The 21,036-nt window shown below is 49.0% G+C and overlaps 1 protein-coding gene across 3 annotated transcripts in view; it reads right to left on the bottom strand.

Moving 5' to 3' along the window:
- Nucleotides 1-204: 204 nt before the first annotated feature.
- The window catches only part of Sipa1l2 (signal induced proliferation associated 1 like 2), a 170,187-nt gene continuing 149,355 nt past the window's right edge, over nt 205-21,036 (bottom strand). Inside the window, exons 19-23 of one of the 3 annotated variants that reach the window (XM_037206358.1) lie at nt 17,959-18,090; nt 4,961-4,969; nt 4,735-4,858; nt 3,938-4,019; nt 205-1,421 (exon numbers count right to left, since the gene is read on the bottom strand). In XM_037206358.1, the coding sequence (XP_037062253.1) occupies nt 1,275-1,421; nt 3,938-4,019; nt 4,735-4,858; nt 4,961-4,969; nt 17,959-18,090 (494 nt within the window). In that variant the 3' untranslated portion in view covers nt 205-1,274. Of the gene's footprint in view, nt 1,422-3,937; nt 4,020-4,734; nt 4,859-4,960; nt 4,970-5,349; nt 5,404-17,958; nt 18,091-21,036 lie in introns of all 3 variants that reach the window. The other 2 variants (XM_028889814.2, XM_028889815.2) reach the window with 2 other exon arrangements.

Raw genomic sequence — 21,036 nt, forward strand, 5'->3', positions numbered from 1 at the left:
TTAGAATCAAGTAGACTAGAAGCTTCGAGACTAATATATGTGGAGTGTAGTAACGAATCCTTAGCACTCTTAACCAGTGAGAGGCTAAGAGGCAGCTAAACAGTTCTGAATATAGACCAGGACCCTAAATGACCTGAATGAAATAAACTCGTAGAGATGATTGACATGTCAGTCTACACACACCAGATAACACTGCTTCTTCTGTTGACTTCTTTTGAACATTTATTAAAAAAGCAAAATGTATGTTCATCTCAAATATAACAGTTAAAAATGGAAAAGCAATACAAACAACGTGTTAGCCAGCAGCATCCAGTCCTCCGCTCGCCCGCCTGCTCCAGTCTGTTCCGGGTGAGCTCAGTCACGGCCTGCCTGCCTGCCTCCCTCCTTACAGTGCAGGTGAAACCAAACCATATAAAATTAACAAGTTGGGGTTAAATAAGCTTAAATAAGAGTGTTAAATACAAGACACTTTATCCGAGTTTCTGTACAAAGATAAACAAATCTGGTGTTGTACACAGGATCCCGCGGGCACTCAGCATCAGGGGACTCACGTGGGGAAGGTAGAGTGACTCTGTCTGCAGCAGAGAAACTACAGGAAAGCAAACTACGCATTGAGTGACTACCAACAGGTCCAGCCATTTACAAGGCATATGTATCTCTTAAAAAAAAATCAGAACACTGTTAATATTCAGGCACCGTTTGTTCCTGCAAATAAATACGTCTCTACGGCAACAGCGTTTGAGCTAGTGTTAAACTTCAGAGTGTCTCTCTGACAGAGCTCTGCTGACTACTTACTGCACCCTCCTTATTGCTATGATAATGTGGCTGTGGAAATAAAACTACTGTACATCCAAAAAAATAGAGCACCTTTAACATTAAAGTACATGTCTGATTATCTGCCTCCGTATTTATTTGTACAATCCTGCAGCCTGGCTTAGCATCTCTGTAGGTCACCTACTTCAGTTAGTGACACCCAGTTCTCTCCCCCAGGGAAGCTGAGGCCAGAGCTTATCAGGGGAGCCTTTCGGCTGCAGGCTACTTCCGCATTCACCAGGAGTTACATTCATCTTCTGCTGCAGCTACCCAGGAGGAGGAGTCCAGGTGCCCTGACCTGTCCTGCTAGGGTGAGTAGCGAGACACAGGACGAACAGTGAGACATCTACCTACAGGTGGTGGAAAGCGCATATAAAACTGCATTGTCAACTTGGGAGGGACCGCAGGCGGGCGGGCGGGCAGGCCAGCCCGTGGTCCCCGGGTGACCAGCAGCTAGCCGGTCAGGCCTTCTTGTCAATGGTGCTGAAGAACCACTCCGTGAACTTGCGCAGCTGGGCTGTGGCAGTCTGCGACTCTTCCTGCAGCCTCATGTTGTCTTGCCTCAGGTGCTGGACCTCGGCCTGCAGCACTGCCTTGTCCTGCTTCTCCTGTGGGGACCAGAGAGCGTGTTATAGAGCCACTGGTCCGCTGCTCATTCTGACTGAACCCCAGGGACTCGCTTTTGTCACTCACACAGGGACAGGAGCCACCCTAGCCCCTTGGCTCCGCCCCCCCTGTGTTGTCAAGGAGGAATGAAGCTGCTATACAGGAAGGCAGCCAGTCAGAAGTTGTATGACCCCTTACCCACCTGGAAGAGATAGGTTGAAGCTAGGTTGCAGTGAACCCCTCCTGATCTGCAGGGCTTCCCCAACTGCCTTCCCCTCTACCTAAAACTGGCGCCAGGGTGGCAGCTATGGATGGGAGGTCTAGAACAATACTCGGGCCTCATTCCATCCTTAGCTTTCTGGAGCTGCCATATTTCCACGCTGACCTTCAGAGCTTGCCACTCAAAAGCACATAGTAATAGGGTTTTCAGAATAACTGCACTTGGTGCTTCTAACACACAGCCATGGGAAACACACGGCAGGCTTCAGATCTCTAGAGCTGAGAGGCACAACCTCACAGCAGCCGCTGTCTCTAGTGGCTCACACAGTGGGTGAGCAGCGGCTGAACCACGGGGAGCTCTTCATCTCCCCAGGGTGTCTACTTTCACCCTTCAATGGCCTCCTGGTTCCCTACCTCTTCTGGGCTTGCCCCAAACCCACCACCCTGCCCTGTAAAGCCCCAGGACTAGCCAGGACTAGCCTTGTCACAAGGCCAGCCCAGCCCTGAAATCCTCCTCCCTCCACCCCTTTCTGCCTTGGCTCAGACCACCCTGCTGCCACTCAGCTGTGTTTCCCCAAGACCCCCCCCTCCCCCCCAGCATGTAATTAGACCTGTGTTTCCGCACTTCTGATTCCCTTTCCTCTTCTTGCTCTTGAATCACGGGGACAATATCAGCCAATGCTCCTCCTAGCCGCTGCTCCCTTTGGAACTCCGCCCACTCTAACAGCCTGATGTTAGAGATGAGACCCCCGCCCCAGGCCTGTCCATGTGTCCTGTCTCCAAGACCTTCCTAAGTCTCATGGACAACTCTAGAGCCCAGTTCTCTCTTCTGCGCCCCCCCCCCCCCATCACTGATGCCACAGTCCCTTCTAGAGCAGTTTCAAGTTTTTACCTTCTGACCCATTGCCATCTCCTGTTTTTCAAAGGAAGCTTCCGGGGACCCACTCCTCAATGTCTTCTAATCCTGTCTCTCCCAATGACCACTTCCCATCATCAGCTACTCCTGCTCCACATTGCTGGATCTTCCCGAGCAGTCCTGCCAGGAAGGATCCTGTTCCTCTGGCAAGCTGCTGTACACCTCCCCAGGCAGCGTATACTCTGGGTCCCCTCATCTGCTCACATCCTACATACCCAGGGGTCCTTGTATCCCTCTTTATTTCTCTCTTGATTTCCTGTCTAAACCAAGTTAGTTAAACTCAACTGCCTTGGTGTCCATACCAGCCCAGGAGATAAAGCAGTGAGCTGTCTCTACTTGCCTGGGACTCTGTGGGTTAGAATGAAGTCTTAGGGTCTGGGAAACTTCTCTAGCCCAGGCAAAATGGGGTAGGAGGTCCCTGGAGCTGGCAAACACACACACACACACACACACACACACACCCTCATCTCTGGAACCAGAATCACCATGACACACCCACAGCTGGAAAAGCAAAGCCTTATGTAGCAGCTCTGCTGAATACACCCTGGCAGTTTCCCCCTGCACTTGACCTTAGCCTCTTAGCTGGTGATAGAAGACAGAGACCATCAGAAGTAAGTGTGTCAACATATGGGCGTGCATGTGGACACAGACACACGTGTCTAACATACTGCAAAAGCTGTGCCAGTGCCCACCCGAGGCCAACTCCCTCCCCACACACTAGAGCGGGACTTGACTTTTGTGTAATTCGTTCTCTTCACTACTTCCTTCCTGCTTGGCCCAATCCCATCGACAAACATATACACCAGCTAAAATCCTGCCACCCCAGGAGCCTCCTGGGACACTCGCTGTGACACACACGCCACTCTGCCTCTCTGGGCAGCAAGGGGCACCTAGTACAGTGAGGACACTGTGGTGGACAACAATCAGCAGGAGTTCCTGCAAGAAGAACCTCGTTCCTCTGAGCAGAAACTGGCACAGGTGCATGGCAGCTGTTCGAGGTGGGAGAGCTGACTGAGCTCTCAGAGAGCTTGTTTTTGGGGGAGCTACTGACTCCCCTTTGGACTAGCTCACATGTATCTACTGCAGTCAACAACTCAGAGAATCAAAGATGCCAGCTTGCTGCATCTTACTTCACATGGAGATCTCACCATACAGAAGGCCCAGTCACCGTCAGGCATGTCCACAGGGCTCCCTGCTCCCTCAGGAAAAAAACCACAGCAGCTTCGTGTGAGGAGGAGAGGGCAGACCTAGGGAATCTCCCTCCTGTGTCCAGGTCCTCCTGTTTAGGGTTTTTCTATCCCTGGGTCTTCTCAGCTTCTTTGAAAGAGTTAAAGGGGCTGCATGTGGGCAAAGCCCTCTGTGGGTGCACTCCAGCAATCATACCTTGCGAAGGTCGGTCTGCAGTTGTCGGAGAATCAATTCCAGCTGGTTGACTTTCCCAGTCAGTGTGGAGGGCGAGCGCTCCCTGGTAAATGGTACAATTAAGAGGACTTTAGAGACCCAGGGCTAGGATACTGCTTGTGTTAGTAAACTTTTCACTGAAAATATTATATGTAAATTGACGATTTGGGACAATGTCCCCATAGCTACCGCTATGGACTCAGAATCCAATCTGTAAGACCCAAAGGCTGATAAGAAAACAAAGGCCAGGATTATTTAAATGGACAAGAGGGAGGCCAGAGCTAAGTCCTAGGAGCCAAATGTAGACCTGCTTCCCCTTGCTTTTGTCATGAAAACAGGACCAGGTTCGGTAGCAAGTTAACAGTGACTCAGTTCACAGGGAAGCCAGAACTGGGTTCATCATCATGAAGAGTGGGTGCATTTCTCATGTATGTCAACAGCAGGTGGATGGCTGCATCAAGGACCAGGGTCTGGGGTGAACTGTGCCCTAGGCAGGCCCCACAGCATGAGTGACTCACAAGGGGGACACTGCCTGGTGCTTTTGTAGTAATTGGGTAGCTGACCTGAAGTTCCACTTGGTTTTCTTTGCCAGTGAGACTGGCTACTCTGGGCACAGGCCAGACATCAGGCAGGACCTGCCTATGTAGTGCAATGGTTACACAATTTAGTGGTATCATTTCCAGCATGGCAGGAATCCAGGTCAGTCCCACTGTAAGACTCTCTCTAGCTTGGCCTGGGATACCCGAGTTCTGGGACCGTGGGAGGGAGTGTCCACATACCCAGGTGTATCCATGAACTCCTTGCCGCTGGTGGGATCCACACACAGGGACAGCTCTGGTGCTCCTTCCAGGTCTTGTCCATGCTGGAGGTCAGTCAGGGTACAGAAAGATGCCACCCTTTGGTCTGGAGATGAGGAACACACAGAAAGCAGTTTGGTGAGAAGCATCAGGCACCATGTCTGTGTACAGACCAATTTACTGAATGGAGTCTGCTGGCCCTCCTTACCACAATGCCCTGTTTGAAACAAAACAGAAAAACAGAAACTCAGGCAAGCTGTTGGCAATGAAAAAGCATGAGATTGACTGTCCTCCATGGGCTGTATGGTACATATATCACAGCCACAGAGACAGGTCTACTTTCTTCTTTCCACACCCCAAGGAATCTAAGCTACTGGCTGTGCATGGATTAGCAAGCTGGATGGACAGAACCATGGAGATGGACCCTTCTGCAAGCTCCCGTGAACTCGAGAACATTCTTGAGAGAGAACAGCCAGGGCACACATCCCTGGTGCATCCCCCACCCCCACTCATGTGGACCACCATGCAGGCGTGCAGACACATGAAATAGAAATAAACAGAACAGGCTACAAAATAGCAAGAGCCAGTGTCAATCACCTAGGTAGGAGGCGTGGTGACAGAGAAGCCCGAGTTCTTCATCTGAGTCAAGACCTGAAATAAGATTTAGAATTCTCCCATGAACAGGAAGATCTCTCTGACCTGGAGAATCTCCAGGACCCTTACGATGCTTGAAAGATGGGGTTGTGTGAGTACAGCATGCATGGTGTGCTGGCATTTGTGTGTGAGGGGTCTATGCACACCTATCTGTGTATGTGGAAGACAGCAAGCAGGAGAAAGCTCGGGATAGTGTCATATGGTGTCACACAAGATGGTGAGATACCACGTTTCATGTTATAAGTGTTCTAGTTAGAAGCAGGGTGGAAGTGTCTGACATATCCATATTCAATCATAGATGCCATCATTTCAGATCGTCCTGAATGTAAATTTAAGAACAGGGGTGGTGAGAGCAACCAGCCAGGCCTTCTTACTAGAAACTGCACGGGAAGCTCAGAGGGACCAGCAATGCTAGCAGTAACACCCATACCCAGGCATCATGAACTTGGCATTCAATGTTTCCAGACAGCTGGGCAGGAAAGAGAGGAAAGCAGGAACAGCTCAGCCTCTCGGGGCCCAACTCTGACCCAGAACTCAAGCCAGCGCTGTAGGTAGGGAGGAGGCGTCCTGTCTTTACAGAGCATGGGGACAGATTCGGGAAGCTGGCTTTCCCCTGAACTCGGAGTGGACGTGCATGCGCAGCTGGAACTGGAGGGGCGAAGTTCGCCAGTGAGTACCAAGGAGACTCTTCTCACAGGGATTGATTAATGGGGAGGAGCTCTGTCTCCCGCTGGCTGCTGCACAGGCCTCCTAATGAGGTGACCTGCCTGTTTGGTTGATGTAGGGTCACACACTACCAGTTAATTAAAAAGGATAGCGATGCTGAGGCTGCCAGGGGCATATGATGGAAAGTCACTGTAGCCATACAGTGCCTATCTACTCACAGTGCCCTGGGCCCTCTCAGAAGTCCTGCTGAGCCCACTCAGTGACCCAGGACATCAGGGTTCTCGAACTGCAGGGCCCCTGCCTAATACCTGCCATAGGCATACAGGTCCTTTAATTGCCTTTTCTGTAAAGCCCAAGTCTAACCTACAGCATGACAAAAGATCTTGCAACTACTCAGCCCTTACAGAAGGCTGGACACTCGGGGGTTGGCACTTGGTGAAATAACCTGTAGCGTAATGAATAATGCAGTTTGGCTACTGCCCACATCCACACATGGTTTCCCTGCACAGAGGTGGTGAGGATGGATTAAGGGGAACCCTGGCTGGGAGTCAGTAGGAGGACTGGGTGGCTACAGAATTCTGCACACACCAATTACTGGCCTTTCGGCTTTTCATGTGTAAAATCCTACACAGCCCTCTTCTGTGAGGGCCCCAAATAAGACATTGTGTGTTATTTAAAACCAACAGCAACCAAAAACTAGAAAAGCCTAAGCTGGGTAAAAAGTTGCTGCACAGAGGTGAGGCCCCGAGTTTGGACCTCTAGCCCCATGGAAAGCTGAGCGGGGAGAGCGTGTGTCTGTAACGCCAGCGTTGGAGGGTGGAGGCAGGCGGATCCTGGAGGCTCACAGGCCAGCAAGTTTAGCTGATCAGTGAGTTTCAGGTTCAAGGTTCAGAGAGAGAGAGCCTGTCTTAAAGGGGGATGGGGTGAGGGGAGGAAAAACTAGCAAAGAAATCTTGATGTCAACCTCTGGTCTCCAAACATGTCCACACAGGCAAACATGCCTGCACATGCATGTCTGCCCTCCAACATCAAGAGGTTTTTTGTTTTTTTAAACTTTGTGAAGAATTCCATGGACTCATTTTACTGTGTGGAGCCTGGTGACAAGCCAGCCGAGCTGCCTTTGCTTTTAAGTGTATTTGGCTCTGAGGGTCAGGTCTCCCACCCGGGTAGAAACACTGTAGCCCTGTTTTAGCTGTCTCTGCCTTACTTTAGAAATCTCCACACAGGAGCCGAACAGGACATGTTCCCGGCAGCCTCAGCGAGTCACATGGTCCTCTGGCCAGGGGGCAGAAGCCAGTGCAGACCTTGCCACCCAGGGAGTGTGTACCGGAAGAGCAGGCTGGGGACTCTGGGCACATGGATGCTACTCTTCTGAGCCGACACTGAATGACTTTCTAATGAGACTCGTCTTCCTGACACTTTCCAGGAAAGCTCTTTGCCTCTGCAGCTTACTTCTACGATGGCAAATGCCCTGCCATCACGTGACCTGACCCGAAACCACAGGGTACAAATAAAAGCACAGAACAGGCAAGCATGGCAGAGTGGATGTTGTATGCAGGCCCAGCTCAGGCCCGGCAGCTGAACCCTGTGGGGCAGCCTATTTGCTCTGCCCCTCCTGTTCCCAAATGCTAAGCAGGCTTGGCTAATGGCGACATCAGACATGCTTGAGGGACAGACAATTCACCCCTTTAGGTATGTTTATACTTATTTCAACTTCATTGTAGCTGTTCATGTGGGGTGGGGGCAATGTGCATGTATGTTCAAATGTCGAGATCAGAGATCAATTTAGGGTATTGCTTCACAGGTGGGTCTACCTTCCTTTTTATTTTTAGAGACAAGTTCTCTCCCTTGGCCTTGAACTTGCAGATTCTACTAAGGTGACTGGTCAGCAAATCCCCATGGGTCCTCATGGCTCCACTTCCTCAGTATTGCGATTGTAAGTGTGCATGGTGTGCCCAGCCTTTTCACTAGGTCTTCACACTTGCAAGGCCAGCATCTAATGAGTGAGCCATCTCCCCAGCACCCAACGTCATTTTTAAAGATCTGAATGCACATAGCATTATACAAGAGGAAGAGTAATCCATACGCTATTCAATGACAATTTTAGGGCTAAAACAACAAGACGGTGAAGGTAAATCACCCCGAGACTTCAAGCTACACCTGCAGGGCTGGCAGTGGTGTGAGCAGTGGCTACAGGGATGAGCAGTCCTAGTAAAGGTACCAGAGGCTCCGTGGATGGCAAAGTGGCTAGGTAACTGCACTGTTCCACAGAGGCGGCGGCTCTGGTCTGTGTGTCAGAACCACAGAGGAGGAGACTTGCAGGGGCTCTGCAGCTGGGGAGGAAGAAGCAGAGGCTCTGACTGGACACCCGTGCTTCCTGGGCTGCAGGAAAGCGGCTCAGCTGACAGGAAAGAAACAGAACACACTGAACTTCCCACAGAAACACACACCCTGGTCGGGCCTTTGTCAGTCTCCGAGGAATGCAAAGAGGCAGAGCTGGTCTGAGTGATGGGAAGGAAAGAGCCCTGGAATTAGCCTCTGCTCAAGACACAGCTCTGCCTTGGCCTGAAACCCTTTCTATTTGCTGCGTAGGGGATTTAAGCAGATTTACTATACAGTTTCCATCTCCAGAGTGGTCAGTGTTCTCTACTTCCTCCACCATTTACATTATCATCAGGAGGCATCCAGCATGCTGAGTTCTGTTTGTGCTCGGACACAGGTGTCAGACATCAATAACTTTAAGACTTTTATCAACTTTGTGCTTAATATTTAAAACCAAAAAAATTTTCATCCTCAAAGTTTATGATTAAGCTTTTTAAGAAACCAAAGACACATGGAGCATATATTAAAGGCACAGACTTAATACGTTTAATATGTCCATTTGGTCATCTAATTCCCACAGAAGGCCAGCATTGGCATTAAATACATCAAAAGGCACAGTTTAATAGACAATATATATAATATGCTCATGTGGTCATCTAATTCCCATAGCAGCCCAGCATAGGCATTAAATGCATGTAAGCACACATGTCCCACACTCAGTCCTGGAGACATGGTGATAGTTATCACCCATGGTAAATACTGGGCATTTAGAGGACAGGCCTCCTCAGGCTGGAGACAAGCACACTTGTTCTCCACTTCAGCATGTAAGAGGAAACTATCAGAACCACACTGGCTGGCTCCTGATACTTTGATGATGAATGACAGCAGCTAACTCCACGACCTGTGTGTATGTGCACGCTCATGTATGTGCAGGTGCGTGCGTGCGTGTGTGTGTGTGTGTGTGTGTGTGTGTGTGTGTGTGTGTGTGTGTGTGTGTGTGTAGGCCAGAGGTCAACTCTGGCTATTATTCCTCAGGATGCTGTCAATGACCTGTGTGTATGTGCACGCTCATGTATGTGCAGGTGCATGTGTGTGTGTGTGTGTGTGTGTGTGTGTGTGTGTGTGTGTGTGTGTGTGTAGGCCAGAGGTCAACTCTGGCTATTATTCCTCAGGATGCTGTCAACCTTGTTTCTTGAAACATGGCCTCTCATTGGCTTTGAACACTCACTGATTTAGGTACATTCGCTGGCTGGCTAGTGAGTCCCAGGGATTTGAGAGCCTCTGCTTTCCCAGCACTGAGATTACAAGTGTGAGGGACCGTGCCTGGCTTTCATACAGGTTCTGCAGGTCAAACTCAGGTCCTCAGCTGCATGGCTAGCACTCTGACTGAGCTGTCTCCCAGCCCTTTAATGGGAGGACTTTTAAAAGAGACTCCACTTCCCTTCCCAGACTCAGTCTGACCCACAGCCAGATTTTCTACTTAGCTCTGATCCCATTCACAAGGTCACATCCTGTTAAGCCTGGATTTAAGTGAACACACTAATAACACATTATCAGAAATGCAAGTAACACACCGGCTACAGGACATCACAGCCTGGCTGCACAGTACACTTAAAAGTGCCTACAGTTCCCCATTGTGCTTACGGGGCTGAAGGAACCACAAGCAGCACCTTGGGAGAGGGTCCCAATGCACTGCAGATTCCAAATGCAGTTTCTATGGAAGATACATTGCTCTTGAACCACTACAAAGTGGAAAGAATCACTAAGAAAATGAGTCAGGGACAGTCTAGAAAACATTATTTCAAGAAGCAAAAGATAAGCTGAGCACTACATGGTAGACAGACGGCTAAGGATTTTGCTGTACTAGGCAAATCTGCAATTCCGTTCAGGAACTCTGACAGGTGAAGGACATTATCACATCCCACACCAAACAGAACTGGACATATTAAAATAAAGCTTGGCATGTGACCCAGCCAGATCTTAAATGTGACTGTCACAGTACAGGGGAGTTGCCAGCCCCGGGCTGATGCTATTAGTACCTAGATCACCCTTTCAATCCTAGACCAAGAATTCTCCACTCTTGACGTGTGCTTTTTGGGTTACACTCTGGTTATCTATCTACTTCTAACTGATCTTAATTATGCTATATTATTTTATATACTGAATAATTTGCTATCAGCTAGTTCTTAGGAATGAGATTTCAGATCTGGGGAGGGGATGCGGTACATTTTTCTGGCCTGGCTATGAACTGTCACTGTACTTGAACGAGAAGATGGATTGCTTTATAATCTGCAGAACGACACTGGCTTTGAGTGTTCTTTGTGGCTTCCTGGAGCAGAATTGTTTTTCCCACAGAGTAGGTGAGTGCCCATAGCTCATTATCATTGAAATTTACATGAACATTGTTTGCACACTTAGTTACCGAGTCTTCTTCAGCGGGCTGCAGCCACGCACCTCATTTGTTTACCACGGAGGCAGCGTCTTTCCGCTGTTCATTTACACACTGCACACATCTTGGCTTTATCTACCACATTCATTATAAACCTTTCTCTACAGTTCACCACATCCCTCTTTCAGGCTCATAAAAGGTCATATATACATATATGTATGTATATCTGGCCATATTATATTTCACATGTTCTCTCATTACTGCATAATTAAATCTTCCAAATGGTAATATTGAATAATTTTCACTTTTTATAAAGTTGACTTTTCTAGTATATAAATTGCTTTCTCATTTAGGTGTTAAATACATTCTGATGCCTATGTTCTTTATTTTTTCAAAAGGACTTATTCTATTTTTGAATCATTATTACGCTATTTAATTATTATTGATTTATAATAGGTTTTTTGTTGAATACTGTTCATCATTTTTCTAAATGGGTGCAATTAAGTTCTTAGCATATCTTTAGATAGCTGAGTGGAAACTGCACTTATCTCAAATTAATTCAAAAAGGACTGTCATTTTTACCACCGAGGATTCTATCCATTCCTGTCCTTGTCTATATTAAGACTCTACAGTTACTTAAGAGCGTCTCTGTTCTCTCATTGTAATTCTAACGATGGCTTGATTTCCAAAGAACACATAGCTGGAGCTTGCTGGTTTGCTTAAGGTGTCCTTCAAGGCTGTTAACACTGACTGCATGTGGAACCTGAGCCAACCATACCTCCCTCTGCCATGTGAACACAACAGCCTGTCATAAGGTGTTGATCAGAGTCCACCCTAGTGTCTGACTGTCCTTGAGACTTGCTTTGTCACAGATGATGGCAGGTATCATAGCCTGGGACTTCTCAGATCAGACATGAAACAATCACAGAACTGCTTTTTTTTTTTTTTTTTTTTTTTTTTTTTTAAATGAACCGCTTTTATTCTACTAGGGATTCCATCATGCATGAAAATGTGCAGTGACCCTAATGGGTACAGAGTTCAGTCAAGGTATGGCTATTCCAGACAGAGTGGGGTCCTCCAGATGAGCCTGACACAGCCAAGCTCCAAGCATGTGCTCTGGTTGCCTGTGGAGCAGAAGAACCACCCAGCTGAGCCTTAGCCAACTAACTCACGGCACTGGAAGAAACAGACCACTGATGGTGATAGCTATAAATTTTGGGATGGCTTATTATGTAGAAATAGTAGCTAGAAAAATCAGGAATACTTTAAAAAACTGTTTATCTAGTTAATTTTAGAAATTTTTTTCCCCCAAGACACAGTTTCTCTATAGCCCTGACTGTCCTGGAACTTGCTCTGTAGACCAGGCTGGCCTTGAACTCACAGCAATCCATCTGCCTCTGTCTCCTGAGTGCTGAGATTAAAGGTGTGTGCCACCACTGCTCAGCAATTTTAGAATCTTTAATAATTTCCATTCGATCCTACCTTCTCGATATATTAACATGGCTACAATTTTAAACTACTGATATTCATTCTTTTTTCTCCCTCCCATACTGCACTGTATATGTCAAGGATTCCAATACAAACATGAAAGGATATGGTTTCAATGGGTTCCTATTGTGGTCTGCATGTGTGTTCTCTACAGGTTCACGTGTTTTAACACCTGGTACCCAGCTGATGGCACTGCTTGGGAAGGTTGTAGAACCCTGAGGAGGTGGAGCCTTGCTGAAGAAGGGGTCTCTGAGGGCCCTGGGGCTTTAGAGCCTGGCCCACTTCCAGCTCCTTCCCTTGTTTTCTGAGTGTGGATACAATGGGATCAGCCAGTGTCCATTGCTGTAGGTGGCCGTGACATGCCTTCTCTGCCACAGTGGACTGTGTCTCTCTGGAACTGTGAGCCAAAATAAATGCTTTCTCCCTTAAGATGCTCTGCCAGGGCATTTTATTACAGCAATGAGACAGTAACTAAGGCAGTTCCCTTGTTTAATTTCTGAACTTGAAAGCCCTGCTCATCAACATATTCCCAATTGCATTATGTAGACTATCCGGGAATAAGGATATATCCTTCTTGAGACTTTGGAAGGATCTCTCAAATCTTATCTTTTATTAGAAATAGGTCCCAATTCTATTAGATATACTTTCAGGAAATTAGAATAATCACTCTTAATTACTTTACCTACTAACTTACTATAATTAAAGCTTTTCTTTTATTAAACTAGTTAAACTCTTGCCTGTAACAATGAATAATCTCAGTCTACTACAGAATTTCATGTAAATTTTCTCACTGTAATCCTACAGACCAAGGCTGTCTCAATGGGGCTCTCTCTTTCAGAGATGTAAAAAGGAAAGAATTCTATTACACAAGAAAGCTGCCTCTAGATTTCAGGAAAGCCTCGCACAAGGGCACCATTATTCTTTTTAACTGAAAACAATTCACTGTACACTTGGTAGTTTTGAGTGATATTGGGTATTTTGGAATATTCTCGAATGGCTTTTCAATGACCTCTGTACTCTGGGCTTTTGTTCCTCATCCCCCATTTTTTTCTTGCAATAAATACTCAATTATGTCACCATGAAGTTTATTCCTATGTAGTTGACATTCCTCAATAACTTCTTTTAATCTCTCTTTAGTGCCACCCAGAGAATATATAATGATAAAATGTGGAGGAATGATGGGTGGGGTGGGAAGAGGTGGCACCCAGTATTCAGTGCAAATGGAAGAAGCCCAGCAGAAGCCACAGAACGTGTCAGATGCCTGGCTTCCTACCATCAAGATGAAGGAGGTGCCAAGAGTATTGTGTTGAGTAAGAGCCCCACCAGAAGTCAGCTAAGGTACTGCCAGTGGGCTGCCATCTCTAGGTTGTCTGGTGACAGGTTCCCTTTAGCCTCTCAGCTAATTCCTGACACTGGGGAACTGTGTACTGAGCACCCTAGGGAACCAAGCTCTGTTTTTTGTCTATACTACATGTCTAATGCCGGGCCCTGCACTTTCTGAGACAGGATCTGGTTCTGCTGCCCAGGCAGGCACTGAACTTGTTCTCTTCCTGCTAAGTCTTTTAAGTAGCTGGGATGACAGGCCTGGCCAAGGTCTGTCTTGGAAACCAGCTCATTAGGTTGGTGGCTTGGGCTGGCCAGGTCTGCATTCTGCAGGGGACAGCAAGACTCCAAAGCACCACAAGGTCTCATGACACAAGCCAGAGGGAGGTCTTACAGAGCCTGTGTCTTCTCCAGGGGACAATGGTCTGCTGCAGCTCCGGTAACCTTCTCTCACACATTAATTCCGTCTTGTTCATGCACTTTTATGGTTTGGGATCATATCTGCTAAATGTTAATCAATATTCAAAGAAAAACTGATTATTCATCAATTTATACACTGATATTTTATCTGCTGTTGAATTTTAAAATGGATTTCATCTCTTTTATTTTATTTGTTTGTGTATGTGCTGCATGCACATGAGTGTGCACACCCACGCTCACAGAGGCCAGAGGAGGACATCAGTTGTTTTCCTCTCTCACACTCTTCCACAGAGTCTCACTGAGCTGGAAGCTTGTCATTTTGGCTAGACTGGCTGGCTGGCAAGCCCCTGGACAAGCCCATCTCTGCCCCACCCCACAATGTCACCCTTGGATAACAGGCATGCACAGTCAATGTTCAGCTTTTGATGTAGCTGCTGGGGATTTGAACTCAGGTCCTTTCACTTACGCAGAAAGTGCTCTTACCCACTGAGCAGTCCTCCCTAGCTCCTCCGTGCAGCTTCCTGGAATCTTTTAAAGTACAGTTAAGTTAATTTTCTTCTGTAGCCAGATGTCACAGGTAGTAAGGTGGAGCCACAAGCAATTTTCCCATTAAAATGTTTCTAAAGCATTGTATATTTCTCTAAGAACTACTCTTTATGGCTACAGGGCAAATACTTAACACGTAGCACTCTTTTCATCATTATTCACTAATAAAAAAGAGAACCATCATATTCCTTAATTCTTCTTAGGCAGTTACTAGAGTGACATTTCACACATCTCCAAAGTTCAGATCTTGAGTTTCACCTCTAGTTTTCTTGATGAATTGTTTCGCTGCCTGTGGTCAGCGAGGTCTGGGAATGTTGCTCTCTGGAAGGCACGCTCATTGGCAAGCTTCCTGGTGACGCATCTGTGGTCACAGTAACACCCCCCATTCTTCATACTAATCATAGTTAAACATATCAAACAGTTGTAATGGGGGAGGGGACGATGAATTTGGTGCCTCAGCTCTACTCTTGAATAACACAACAAAATCTAAGACCTTGAGCTTTAGCTCAATGAAGGTGACATGGCCTTTTGGTGGATGAATAAACAAGTCAGTGGAACACATGACTGACAGGGAGGAATTCTTGTTTACCATAAGTAAGACTTGTGGTGTCTGTTGTGTGAGTTTTCCTGAGGAGATGGAAAGAAACATCTATTCATCCCAGATGCAGACAGCACCCACAAACCAAAGAAAAGAGTCCATTCAGGGCAGCACGGTGAGCCAATGAGTTTATGGGGGTGACTTCGAGGAGCGTGAGCACCCCGGAGGCGGCTGCATCACTGAAAAGCCCCACCCGCATCCTTCTGCCTTCTACGCTCTATCCAAAAGGCCACATGCAGCTGGGTAAGAGGGCGTGGGGACGGAAATCTTAGATCAGGGTCCCCTGAGTACCCTCTGCTATGAGGAAATGCTGTTGGGTTCAATGTGATGAGGCCGATTTAAGATCACCAACCCAGAGGAAACAGTTACACTGATGTTTCACTCCAACAGGCTGATAAATTCTATTTTCAAAACCCCGTTTTCAGATGTGTCGACTGTCCAGTATGGATGCTGGCTGAAGTCTGAATCCAGTAAGACACTTTACCCCTCCACAGTTAGCAGCTTCTGACAGGGAAACAAACGAGTACATGGATACTAGGACACTACCCAGACTGTTTCCAGAAGGGGTGATGCACTCGTGGGGGAGTCGTGAGGGCATGTTCACTGTACGCAAGTGTCCCATGTCAGCTGTCAGCTGTCCTGTCTCAAAACTCCACTGGCAGATTCGCACCCCAGGGGCATGGGCATAAAGGAGGCCTCTCTGGCAGGCCAGTCACAAGGGGAGAGGCAGGGTTACAGCAGCAGACCTTGGTCTTCTGTAGCCAGATGTCACAGGTAGCAAGGTGGGGCCACAAGCAACTGACAGGTGTCAAGAGCCAGTGGAGGCTCTGAGCCCTGGGGACAGCATATTCTGTTAAGGCTGGAAGGCCCTGACAGCCTCACAGTGGGCAGAAGGCAAGGCAGCCCATCAAACGACCCCACATCAGTTCATCCACTGGGAGAGGCAGGAGCAGAAAGAATGTGGCATTGTCAGAGTCTGTATGTAGAGTCTTTTCATGGGCTAATGTGTCGAGTACCCGCTCCCCAGCTGGGATGATGCCTGGGGAAGGTGTGGGAACTTAAGAGGTGGGATCATGCTGGATGAAGTCTGTAAGCATCCCCACTTCCTGGTCTGCTGTGATGTGAATGAGTACCCACTGCCCACTCCCACGGCTTGCCCACCAGCATGCCTTCACTGGTGCCTCTCAAACCATGAGCTAAAGCAGGTTTGTCCTCCCACAGGCCATGGCTTGGCAGGTGCTTGGTCACAACAATGAGAAAAATAATTCCAGTAGTAAACGGCAAAAGCTCTAAGAGTTGTGGCCCCGCACCACACAAGGTCCAAACAATGGGAATCAGCTTCTTCATGTACTCTGTGGACAGTTCCCCATGAGCTGGAAAAGTGTGCTGCTCCCCAGGCGGCAGCTTCAACCAGACAGTCACAGCCTCAGTGGTGATCAAAAGCAGTATGGCAGCCAGAAGGGTTCTCGGAGCTCAACTGACCACCACAGCCCAGCGACCAATGGGCTTAAACTGACCACTGCAACCCACCGACCGATGGGCTCAACTGACCACTACAGCCCACCGACTGATGGGCTTGACTGACCACCGCAGCCCAGCAACCAATGGGCTTAACTGACCACCGCAGCCCACCGACCGATAGGCTTAAACTGACCACCACAGCCCACCGACCGATAGGCTTAAACTGACCACCACAGCCCACCGACCGATAGGCTTAAACTGACCACCGCAGCCTACCGACCGATAGGCTTAAACTGACCACCGCAGCCCACCGACCGATAGGCTTAACTGACCACCGCAGCCCAGCAACCAATGGGCTTAACTGACCACCGCAGCCCACCGACCGATAGGCTTAAACTGACCCACCACAGCCCATCGACCGATAGGCTTAACTGACCACTGCAGCCCACCGACCGATAGGCTTAAACTGACCACCGCAGCCTACCGACCGATAGGCTTAAACTGACCCACCACAGCCCACCGACCGATAGGCTTAACTGACCACTGCAGCCCACTGACCCACAGGCTTAACTGACCCACCACAGCCCACGGATTCACAGGCTTTACTGACCTCTGCAGTCCACCAATCCACAGGCTTAACTGACCTACCGCAGCCCATGCATTCACAGGCTTTAGTGATCTCTGCAGTCCACCAATCCACAGGCTTAACTGACTCACTGACCCACAGGCTTATCTGACCCTCTGCAGCCTGCCAATCCACAAGTTTAACTAACCTACTGACCCACAGGCTTAACTGACCCTCTCCAGTTTACTGACCTACTGCCCCACAGGGTGAGAAGAAGCCGAGGCCCACACAGCTAGAGGGACTTGCCAGAGCACACAATCCTGTCAGAGTCTTCTGTACTGGCACTAAGTCAGCACCTGCTCGTCCTACCAAACTTGGCAGCTTTGGCCTCTTGAGAGTTCTCTCCCATGTCACCTTAGTGTGCTCCAAGGACAGAGAGAGTGGGAGCTAGGCAAACATGCATGCTTTTCACACAGAGAAACGGAGCCAAAGAGGAAAAGGGGATTGTCTGATCGGGGGGCAGCTGGTATCTGGAGCAGAATTTAGGGTTTGAAATCCCTTGCCTAGCACTGATTTCACCAAGTGATTTGACCACATCTAGATGCTTCCTTAGAACCAAGTCTTTTCCTATTTCATCTTCAAAGATGGGCAGAGCATTCAACATTTGCCAGATGATCCAATACATAGACATGTGTTCCTAAGCTGCAGTATAGGCCCTGCAGGAGCATGCTCCCTGGACACACAGAGGGGCCTGGGGTGTGGGTGAATCTTTACCTTCAAACGCTCGTGCAGCATCCACAAGATGGGACCAATCTAACCCTGTGGCTGTGTCTGGTAGCGGCATCAGGCCAGGATCTGCACACTTGGATTTATCCGATAAGGACCCGTCGGAAAACCAGAACTCATCTGAGTAGAAACAAAATCAGAGTGTAAGTCAGTCAGTCTGTCTCCACCCAGAATCCAGCATGGGTATCATTGTCCCCAGAGTCTGGCAATCCATTAGTCAGTCAGTCAGAACATGGATACCATTGCCCTTAAAGAGAGTCAGTCAGAAGGCCACAGCATGGGTACCCTCACAGGGAATCAGTCAGTCAGTCACAGCATGGGGACTACCATCCAGCCAGATGATAGTCAGCCAGCCAGATAGTCAGCCAGCCAGTCGGTCAGAGCACGTGCACCATCACCCTCATAGGGCATCAGTCAGTTGGTTCGTCATGGCATAGGTACCATAGATCCCACGGAGTACATCAGTATGAGGACCACAGTCCCCAGTATAGTCGTCTGTCAATCCATTAGTTACTGTCTACATGGTCAGTCACAGCACGAACACTGCTCCCCACACAGAGCCAGTCAGTTAGGTCACAGCATGGTTATCACTGTTCTCACGCAGTCAGTTACAGCATAAGCACCCCACTCCCTGTCTGGAGTCAGTCAGCCTAGCATTCCATTAGTCATTGTCCTCACAGACAGTCAGCCAGTCAGAGCATGGGACTGCTGCCCACACAGTGTCAGGGAGTCAGCCAGCCACTCACAGCATGGGTACCATTAGTCCCTCCCTAGAGCCTGTTAGTCTGTTGATCTGTTGGTCCATCAGTCCCTGCATAGGGACCATTGTCCCCGCAGGGCCAGTCAGTCACAGCCAACAGCACTGCTGATCCTTCCAGGGTCAGAGAGTCAGTGAGTAGGTCTGTCAGTCACAGCACAGAGAGCATGTCCCTACTCAGTCATGGCGTGAATGTCACAGTCGCCACTGAGTTAGTTATAGCACAGGTACTGCCATCATCTCTCACAAAGGGGCCTAGGAAACTGTAGAAAACATGTCCTGCTAAAATAGGACATATTAAACCACCCCAAAGAGATGGAGGTTTGTCATAAACAGCCAACACGAGACCAGCTGGATGGCAGTGAGCAAGCAGAGGCGGTCAGCATGGAGCCTTGCAGAGCATCCTCACTTTACACTCTCTCTCGCAGAAGCTTTCTGAGGAGCTCTTGTTTCCTCAGGGTAGCTGCCCCCCCTTTAAAAAATGCCTCCACCCTCACACTGCCTTGAAGCAGGCTGGTAGAAATCTCTTTTCTGATGATTTCCAAAGTGTGAGGAACAAGGTCAGCAAAGCTGAATGGTAGACATTACAGACCCAAATGTGGTGAGGGCTACCTCAGCGAACAGATTAGGAAAAGGGAGGATGTCTCTTCACGACCTATGTGCAGATGTGGCTGCTGGCCCACTCTTCCGACTTCACAGGATAGCCCTGCTACGGCCGCACCGGAAGCCTCCGGGCCCGCCCTCGCTTCCTGGAATGCCTGACAGTTCTGTCAGCAGAGCACGTGTGCTTTCCCACCATTCCTTTTCTCCTGAAGCTCTCGCAGCAGCTCCTTAAGTGCTCAGGACATTAATAACACTCATTGTTAAGAACTCGTTATGCATCTGAGAAGAAACTCTGAAAGGGCCTGACCGGACGATTTCAAAGTGCCTTTTCTGAACCTGCCCAGAGCAGTGCATGCAGCTGCTTGTGGCCCCGTCTGACTAATGAGACCAATCAAAGTAATGGCCACCTGGCCGGCGGAACCTGCAATTAAGTTCAGGGGCGTAATTAAGCAAATGCACCTGTGATTTCTGCACCTCCATCCTTCTGGGAAGCTGTGAGGGGCTGGCATCTGGAATGGGACAGACATCATTCTGCACACGTGGCCTTGAAGGACACCCACAGCCTGCTCCCACTCCACAAGTGCAGACGGCTCTCAGTGACAGTGACACCAATCAGTGCTGTTTCCAGGAGACCATGATGAGGAGGAGTGACGTCTGCCAATGTGTTCCCAGTCTCCACTGAGGGGACACCGTGGCAGCCTCTCCCTGGACATCTCTACAGTAACAGCACTTCATGCTTGCGCTCTGCCATTGTCAAGAGGAAAGCCAGCAGCAAAGGCTGGAGCAGGAGCTGGGAGAGAGAGATTTTTGGGTCCCTCTTCTGAGGCCTTCTCTGGGGTACGTTGGAGGGGCCACTGGCCAGTACTAGGAAGAAGACAGTGGCTGGCACTGTTAGCAGAATGAAAGGGACAGTGGCTGGCTGGCATGATAAAGGAGGGCTGGAGAGCTACGTGAGAGTGAGAAGGACAGTGTGGCTGGTTCTGATTTAGAAGGTGGGGTGAGAGTTAATTTAACACCCTCCAGTGGAAAGATCACTCCCCCAATTACTCGATGAAACAACCATCTGGCAGTCTTGGGCTAAAAATTCAAGCTGTTTCCGAGGCAAGGCACAGATTAAGAATCCTGGGGCTGAGGGGCAGATGAGAGAGACTGGGTGTGCAGACAGGGGCGACTTAGTCAGCCCTAGAGTCTGCTCACACGAGAACCCAAGGGCAGTCACCACCAAGTGGCACTGGGGTCTCAGCAGGTGCCCTGCAAAAGCCGAGGCGAGGGCAGACACCCTTATCTCCCCCAGCTCCCAGCCATGCAGGGAGCCAAGGGTGGGAGACAGCATGCAAAGCTGCTCAGGGCCAAGGCCCCTTCCGAGGTGAAGGGAACTTTTGCAGATTCAAAACCGAGGAGCCGGTGGAGGAGACTGCGTGAGAAGTCCCCTCTGGCTGGGCCTCCAGCGCTGTCTTTAGAGTGGCTGCTCCATCACATCACAGGAGTGGGACGGCCATGACATTGCTGGGGCTCCGCTCTTGGGCTCTGTCACTAGGAGACAGACACACACTGGGCTTCCTGAACCGTTTGAAAAAGACAGGCTAGGTGATGTGCCGTGAGAAGGAGTCCTGCCTGTCTAAGGAGGTGACGCTTGCTTGAGGTCCGAGTGACAAGGGGGAGCTGGCAGACAGCTGACACACTACTGGCATAAAAGCTCGGGATGA

Source organism: Peromyscus leucopus, chromosome 5 (assembly GCF_004664715.2).
Source record: "Peromyscus leucopus breed LL Stock chromosome 5, UCI_PerLeu_2.1, whole genome shotgun sequence".
NCBI lineage: Eukaryota > Metazoa > Chordata > Mammalia > Rodentia > Cricetidae > Peromyscus > Peromyscus leucopus.